The following is a 9,102-nucleotide window of genomic DNA, read 5'->3' on the forward strand; positions in this document are numbered from 1 at the left end:
ACCAGCGAGATCTAAGAGTAGTACTCAGCGACTTAATGCCCTCCGGGCTTTACCTGTTATCCCGTTTTTGAACACTAAGTTACAAGCGTCAGACAGAAAAATCGGTCAAAGAAAAATCGTATAAGAAAAGACCACAGAGATAATATAAATGCTAAAAACTTCGCTTGAGAGCAACTAAAAATAAATGGCTTTAACTGTTCACCTCCTAAACCATAGAGTACCGTAAGACCTATGTACTGCCTTTGCAAAACAGTTTATAATTACTTTCTAAGAAAAACAATAAGAGAAATTTAAAAATCCGGTTCTATTATGAAAAACAAAACAAATTTCTGTTTAAATATAAACTGTTCAAATAAATTTCAAAACCAATGCATCCGCCCAATGTTTCGATTTAGATGAAATCACTAAATTAGAACAGGCTTCAAATACTTAGGTTTACGATTATACAGTAAGTTTGTTTCCATTTCTGTCAACTAAATGCGTGAGAAAAAGGCTGTCGAACCAATATGGCATTGTGTCTATAGAAGAGATTTCGTGAGCCAGGCACTCCCCTGTGAAGGACTATGTGACTGAACTACTACCACTCGCGAATTTATTAAACGGTGAACAACTAATTTATGTAAGAAAACCACTGAACAAAGAAAAACTGTTAGCTAGCTAATTTTCTCGTATATAATTTTCTAAATATTGCGGAATTATTTACTGCTTAGTTTGGGCAGAGCGCGCTGAGTTGCTGGTGGAACGATGTGCAGGGGTGGGGAGAAGGGGGCGTTGTGGGGGAGGGGTGAAGAGGAGGCGGGTAGGGGGGGGGTGAAGGGGGTCGAACCTTAGGAACCACCCTTCATACCATAAATTTATGGCTCCAAAACAGTTTTGGTGAATGCATACTTGGAGTATAGTAAGACGAAAGGCTCTAAGAGCCCTTAATGTCCCCCGGGAGTTACCTGTTTATCCTGTTCTTGAGGACGAAAAGTCAAAAGGCTCAGACAAATATTCAGTCAAGCAAAAAATCGCATTAAAAGGACTACAGAGTAATATGATTGATAGAAAACTCGTTTGAGAGCAATTAAACATTTTTTATTCATATTGCAAAAACCACCCATATAATATTTTTATTTATTACTCTCAGACGACTTGGTAAAAGGTGTAACAGTTTCATCTCGCTTTATCTCAAACTCGAGAACCCTTTTGCCAAATGATTGATCAACTCGCAAATGTCTATTCAAAACTACGAATCACAACACCCAATTTCAGTTTCTCTAAAAATGGGTCCAAAACCGAAATTTGCCTTCATTTTGAAAAAGAGCCTATTAATTAATCTGAATAGCAGCGTCCGATCATGCTGTAAAAGCTTCTTCATCTTTATAAAATTAGCACAATTTAATAATTTACTTAATTTACTTATTTTAGGATCATGAAACTAGCGCAGTTACAAGGTCAACTAAGCTACCATTATCGTACCGAAGAATTAACAGATGCTCATTGCAACTGATAAAACTTACTAAAGTCAGGGATGCTAAAAGTCTACAATTCCTGGACACTTAACACGCGATTATTAGCGCACTGGAAAAGATAGATATTAAATAAAATTGTTGTATTCTGCCATCTGAAAAGATGCATAAATTTGTGCTGTACTAACATTACGTATACTAACTGTTATACAAATGATTCATTCGCTGTAAAACCACCCCGCAATTTGTTAACAGTCAATGTTTAACCGACAAATCGATGATCAAGTTGCCTTCTATCCCACTATTGCTGTCTACATCACTCTCGGAGGACAAGATAACAATAGGTTCTGTATTTCTTAGTTCTTCATCAGTTGAGCTCTGCTGTTGAAGACTTGTGTTGGATCTGTCATCAACCCTTGCAGGGTTTTTTGGACTTGAGCAGCTGGCGGAGTGCTGTTGGGCTGTTACGTCAGATAATAGTTGTTCACTTGATAGGGTTCCGGATGTTATCTGGACTAACCTTTGTAGTTTCCGTTCCTTATCGATCAGTGCCGAATCAGAGTCCGGAGGTTGCTTTAGGAGCTTACTGCTTGAGGTCTTCTGTTTCTTTTTACACAAAGAATGTCTCAATCGAGATACATTTTGCACAATGTTTCCTAACCTTGATTCTCGATCTTCGTGGGTCTGACCTTGACCTTTGGAGGAGCGACATACTAACGTTTCATGTGAACAATCATCGAGAAACCTGTCGAGCAAAGGTTTATTCTTCCTGTCACCATGTCCATAGTAATTACAGTCAAGTGATGGTTTGCAGGGAGAACCCGATCTAACCCCATTTAACCCAGGACCACAATTTGACTTGTTCTGTAAACTATCAGCAAAAGATTCAAATTTGTTTCGTTTTCTAACCGTCGATATACTAACGGGCGACCTGTCGAAAAACCTGCTGCGATGCTGGCTAATCTTAGATCGCCAGTACTTGCTGATTTCGTACTGCTCGGCGTTGTTAGACTGGAGAGCTTGAAGGGTACGCTTCAAGTGCAAAGTTGGGGACACCAAATCTGGTTCTGGTCTTTCTGGAGGGCGTGGCACTATAACGTCTAAGGTATCATCATCTAGATGAATGACGTCATTATGCGAGACGTCAACGTCGATGACGTCATGACTTTGTGATGATACGGCCGAATCAACATTTGATGATGCCTCGGCTATTACACTGCATGATAACTGTGATACAGGTGTGCATTGGGTCTTGCACGGAATTGCATCGTCACTTGGATCTGTGCAGTCCAGTTGATGCGGTTCTTGCAGCTCTGGCGATGCAGCAATTCTGTTCCCATAACGATCACAAGTGGTTAATCGTTGAGTGTAAAGTTTGATCGACCAACCTTGTTCTGTACTAGAATATTGGATGATACCAACCTCGTAACCGATTCCACAACTTCCTGCACTGCTTTATTTGCCGCCATTGCTGCTTTCATTCTACGCCTTGGCCCCGGTCTTTTCATAATTATACTAAAATGGTTAGGTTCTTAATTAGATTTTTATGGTATTAAGAGAAATCATTAATTTGTACTGTACAACAGCGACAAACTCAAGCATGCTTGAGCTCCCATCAAAATATTACAGCTTTCAGAATCTTCCAACAGATAATTGCACTTGAAAGTTTTGAAGTAAAAACATAAACCGACTACTGTCTGAAGAATTACTCTCCAACGACAGGCGAGGCAATTTAATTCAGGGGCTGTAGCCTAGATAAAAAACTTTTTATGGGTGCAAAAAAGTTAACCACGCCGGGATTGACCTTCCTCCGATCCATCATCAGAACCACTGAGCTCGGCTATCAGGCCCTTATTTTTGCTATGCTGCAATCGATTTTATTTTAGCAACAAGCTTTACTTCGGAGTGAGAGCAATAGAGATCATTCAAAAATGAAGAACGAAAGCGTGAAAAAAATCACTTGAGAATTCAAAAAATGTTCTAGAAGAAAAGCGCAAAAACGGTCAAGCAAAAAATGGCATGAAAAAGACCAACACGTTTACAATAGTTGGTACGAACTTCGTTCGAGCGCAATTAACAAGTGCAAATAAGGGAGATTGGCATCCGCTGTGCTCGGCACAAAATTCATTATTTTGATAAGGTTATGAAGAAAAACCTATGAGTGGAGAGCAGTAACGAACCATGAGTATTATATTGACGAATCACCGGGTAGACTTGAAACCAAATCGTACGTTCACAACAATTGAGAAAAAAATGTTTCATTCTAGGTTTCCTCAAAAACAAAACGAAAAGCATATGAAGTAGCAACATTAAAACTAAACGTTAAGAAAAATATTAATAACTGCAAAATGTAAAAACTGCTTATCTAAACTTTTGTTTTGAAATTCAATATCCGACAAAACAAAATAGAAATAAAATTTTACGTCTTCTCATTTCTATAAAAAAAACAGTTGCTTCAAAAAAGTTTGATTTCAATCGAACAACAATTGCTTCACTACAACAAAAAACCAAGATATTGTCTGAAAAAAGCAGCGAATGAATCTCATGACCCTGACTGAAATCAGAAAATGCACAAATTTCAAAAATGGAAAAAAACTGACCGTTTTTTTATACAAAAATTATAAAGCGTCCTCTTATTTTGATCGGATTTTCTGATTTGTTATTTAGAAATTTTCCTTCTTTCTGGTGAGAAGACAGACGATTTGATACGAACACCAATTATCCCGGTAAACGATATTAAGTCAATCCATGTTTAAGTAACGGTCATCTAAAAATCGGCTTTTTGGTTTTATCCCCAATTCCATTTTGACTTAATTTTTCGGCATTTTATCAAATCTTCATGAAATCATAAAAGGTCTTATACGAACATTAATTATAATCAGACCAGGTAACCAAGAAAAACGTAAGCAGTTTATATAACGGGAATCTAAAAATGGGCTATGGTTTTAGCCAGGTTCCATTTTGATTTAATTTTTTCGACATTTTATCAAATCTGACACGATTGTGCGTTTATTAATTATGGTCATCCATTGTAGACAGCTAGCAATAACCTGAAATTTTCATTCTCAAGTATACTTTGCTAACTAATATTTTATTTTAGGAACAGATTTACTTTGTTCAGTTAAAAATAACAAATTGAAGGTGTCCCCAACATCCTGCAGATAACTGGGATCTATCCTCATATTCCAAACCAATTAGAACGTCATTTATCCACAAAAAAATTGTTGCTGATTTATGAACTTTGCTGAAAAAGTTTTTTTGGATCAAAAAGGGAAAACTGTTTTTCTACCTTTTTACTCGACACCTGTAAATAATGTTCTCATCAAACATTTTAGAAATTTTTTTATGAGCCTGCTTGATAATCAGAAACTTCAACTTCGCGAGATGGTCCACTCTTGATATGTTTCATCTCTCATAACCCTTTTTGATAGCGCTCTGTGAAAGACAAAAAAATGAGAAAATCTCAACTATCGATTTAGTTTTTCAATTTTACCATTTTATATCTCTCAGCAAAAGATTTGGGCCAGAATTGATCGAGGAAAAGAAAGCCAGGGTAGCATAACGTTCCCAACACCTAGATAAATTGAGGTTGTCAAAACTTGCGCGTTTAGATAATTTAAATAATTTTTTTGCAAGAGGGGCCATATCATTACAACTTTTCGGCATCAATTATTCATTATTGATTTTGTTATTCAATTATCTTTCATCCACCCGAAACCAAATCGGGTTCGAGAAAAAAAAACAATTTTATAGAGAACTCAAACTAGATAGAGGGGGTCAAAAGTTGCAGAAAACTGGTCTGCCATCAGCCGATTTTATTTAGCAATAGATGAAAAAAAACTATTCAACCGCGTGCTAGCTTATCAATGCAGGCTATTTCCACGAAACTAATCTCCGCACCTTCTCGAAAATCTTCAACTGAATGTTTTTGAATCAAGTTTAAATCCTTTAACAATCATTTATTCAAAAAGTAAAATCGCTACCAGGAGTAAATTACACACGAACATATAAGAATAACCGAGAAAAAGTTAAGTCGAAGATTTTTTTTTCAGTTTAACTGTTTCGACTGCTGGCTATATCTAATCAGCATCAGCGCTCATGGAAATACTACCACTACAAAAAAACAAGTAAAACTGAACACCATTTTGGGTGGCCCTACATGCTTCCTTCACGCTTTCAAAGCACATGTGACATCGCAAATCGTCACAAACACTGAAAGCATGAGAAAATATTGAGAAAAACCAGCAACTAAAACCGGTGATACTTTTAGCAAGAGTGGCCTTCCAACTTTTAAAGTAAATCAAACATACCCGGCAGATTGCCGGAATAGCTGCGAAAGAATAGACCTGCGTGCCATATAATAGAGATAGAAACAGATACAGATCTAAATTGAAAAAAAAAATCGACGCAGCTCAAAAAACTTGAATAAAAAACATTCAGCGATAAATTAATAAAGCTTGTTAAACTTCATTTCACAGACGCCTCTTATTAGGGAACTCTACTGCATATAGGAGTTCCTTTGACCTTAAACAAATTCAACTTAAACTTAAGTTTTAAAGTGCAAAAGTCCAAACAGATACAGATCTAAATTGAAAAAAAAAATCGACGCAGCTCAAAAAACTTGAATAAAAAACATTCAGCGATAAATTAATAAAGCTTGTTAAACTTCATTTCACAGACGCCTCTTATTAGGGAACTTTACTGCATATAGGAGTTCCTTTGACCTTAAACAAATTCAAATTAAACTTAAGTTTTAAAGTGCAAAAGTCATTGAGTGAGGTCAGTCACGTATGATCAAAATCTAATCACGCAAATAACCTAAAAGTTTTTGCTAAAGCGAGTGAGAAATGACGTCACGCGCGCAAATGCCGTTAGTGAGAGGAAGAAGTCATTCGGAAAATTTGACTTTTTCAGCTTTGCTGAATGAACAAATGTAAAACGAAAAAAGAGCGTCAGATGACGAAACAAAAAACATAGCAGGAAAAGTCCTGACGTACAATTCAAAGAATTTTCATTGATTAAACAGAAAACTAGACCTAGAACGGACTATGAATGGATTGGGAAAACCATTCAGAAAAAAAATCCGATACAAAAAATCGAAAAAAGTAAAAATCAAAGTGAAATTGCCGCAAGTGAACAAAAAACCACTAGCGAGAAACTTAGCTTCACGTGCCATATTCAGTAATCCCTCAAAAACACTTTTATTTGTTTAACTCGTGCAATCCCTCGCAACCAGACTTAACTTATGACTTAGAGCAATTTCAACATAGCTGGCAGATTGCCAGAAAATAGCCGCAATAGATTCGTAGATCGGCAGTCTTAAAAAAAACAGTAAAAAAGACAGACCAAAAAAATTCGTCTTTTCATTGAAGGCTGATCTGTTATATTTTGATTAAAATCTGTATAAGTTATTGTTGCCTCTATTAGCTGATCTCAGATAACCTTCATTTAGAGTGACACACACCCATTTGACCTTATCTCTTCGAATTAAAGTAATTTTAAAGTGAGGGAGTCATTTTTGAGAGTGAGGTAAGTCAAGTGTGACCAAAAATTTAATCACGCGCATGAACAAAAAAACTCGCTCCACTAAGAGCGGAAAATGACGTCACACATGCAATTCAGTTGAAATTGCATGAACGAATGAACAAAAAGTGGCTGTGACGTCATATGGTCGTAACAAAAATCGTAGCAGGACAAGTCCTGCCGTACAATTCAAAGAATTTTCATTGATTAAACAGAAAACTAGACCAAGAACGGACTATGAATGAATTGGGAAAACCATTTAAAAAAATCCGATCCAAAAAATCGAAAAAAAACTGTAAAAATCAAAGTGAAATTGCCGAATTTGAACAAAAAACCACTAGCGAGAAAGCGAATGTTTGTTCAAACACCGTTTTCTCACTCTACTTTTAATTTAGAGCGAAAAAATTTCACGCCGCAAAACCACTCGCTTTTTCGCTCCACTTCCTGTTTCGGCGTGACCAAAATCGCTACTTCAATTTGACTTCAAAAATCATGAAAATGTGTGAACAGTTCTTAAAAAAAAACAGCGCCCCAATACAATTCAAATTCTTTGAATTGTAAAAAACCAAGAGCACCGCAATATAGCTACGCTCAGCTTACAGCTATAATAACTAAATTCAACAAAATCTCTAACCGAAAATTTCCCGTGCTCGACACCACACACGCGCATACACACACCAAACACAAACACACCAAATCCCCGTCAAACGCACACACACACAATGCATCAAATGTTTTTTGTATGTTGATTTGACGAGAAAAATTTAAACGCAGTGCCGTCAGAAGCATAGTGACAATCAAAAGATGTAAACCATGACTATTTAAGTCATAATGATTCATTTCGAAGTAGCCGAGGAAAGAACTGTGAAGCAAATATAACAAAAGGTTTCAACTGTTGCCAAAAAACATTTCCAGTTAAATCGTACAAGAAATATAACTCAAAGTTTTTGTAAAAATCACCACTAACTTCAGTGGGCAAGCTAATCAGTTTCTGACGTCCGACTGCAGCACTACTATCGCAAAAATCAATAAGCACTGATAAAGAAGCATTGATCAAAAGCTTTTCACTGATATTTTTTCATTCCCCTACACAAATGATGTCGATCAGTCGTCAATCAGACGTCTTAAAAATCGCTTAGAACTGGTCAATTTTCATTTATGTAAATTCAAAAAATTGATTACCATAGAGAAAAGTTCACTCTTCTCTTTTCATAGTTGAAAGAGCTCGCTTTTGGTCGCATTTTTGAAGAAAAGCTGTTTGCAATTAATTGAATTAAGGCCGAATCAAGCCATTAATAACGAGCGTTGAAAGCAGCAATCTAATGTCCTTAAATTACAAGCGAGCGTATTTTTGGGTACAAAATGTTCTCTAGGAACAAAAACGATTATTGATACTGACAAATACTTTAAATGTCCGATAATGCTACCTATAATAATTGGAAATTTAGTCAGCAATCAGCTGTATTATTGACGTAATGTTGAGTATCAACGGGAAATTAACATAATTAGAAATAGCCTTGCCTCTCTCCGCCGAAGATATGGTTAGCGAAAACTGTCTTGATGAAAAAAATTTGCGGTCAACACCAAGTTCATAAAGCCCAAAAGAATTTGGAGTGTTTGAACAGTATCTGTGCATAAATTGTATATGATTTGTATTCCAATGAGCACTTTACCAACCTTTAATTAAATTTAAAAACATAAACCGACTAACGTTGGACGAATTTCTCCTGAACGACTGTCAGAGCGATGTAATTTAGAGGGGGTACAGCCTACAGATACTTCTATGGGCGCAAAAACTTCCACCAAGGGTGGGGTTCGAATCTGCGATCTCCCACACTAGAGTCGGTTACATTCGCCACTTAGCTACACGTACCATATTCAGAAATCCCTCACGAACACTTTTATTTGATTAACTCGTGTAATCCCTCGCAACCAGACTTAACTTATATGACTTAGAGCAATTTCAATTAGTCAAAAAATTCAAAAGTCAAGCGTGAAAAAGTCACTCGAGAAGTGAAATCGAAAGTAGTTTCTAGAAGAAAACGGCCAGGCAAAAATTTCGCATAAAAACAGATACACACGTTTATAATAATTGCTTCAAACTCCGTTCGAGAGCAATTGAAAACAA

General features: G+C 36.5%; 1 protein-coding gene across 1 annotated transcript; it reads right to left on the reverse strand.

The window, feature by feature from the left end:
- Positions 1-1,579: 1,579 nt before the first annotated feature.
- On the reverse strand, positions 1,580-2,963 carry LOC142352279 (uncharacterized). The gene is made up of 2 exons (XM_075404780.1): positions 2,874-2,963; positions 1,580-2,781 (listed from the first exon to the last, which is right to left on the reverse strand). Exons 1-2 carry the CDS (start codon positions 2,957-2,959, stop codon positions 1,707-1,709), a joined length of 1,161 nt encoding a protein of 386 aa, XP_075260895.1. The 5' UTR covers positions 2,960-2,963; the 3' UTR covers positions 1,580-1,706.
- Between the last annotated feature and the right edge of the window lie 6,139 nt (positions 2,964-9,102).

This window comes from Convolutriloba macropyga, chromosome 13 (assembly GCF_964194025.1).
Source record: "Convolutriloba macropyga chromosome 13, txConMacr16.3, whole genome shotgun sequence".
Taxonomy (NCBI): Eukaryota; Metazoa; Xenacoelomorpha; order Acoela; family Convolutidae; genus Convolutriloba; species Convolutriloba macropyga.

Coding starts and splice junctions, on each gene's coding strand:
- LOC142352279 (XM_075404780.1), bottom strand. CDS start 2,959: ATGAAAAGACCGGGGCCAAGGCGTAGAATGAAAGCAGCAATGGCGGCA. Junction 2,782..2,873: donor GTTGTGGAATCGGTTACGAG/GTTGGTATCATC, acceptor TTATGGGAACAG/AATTGCTGCATCGCCAGAGC.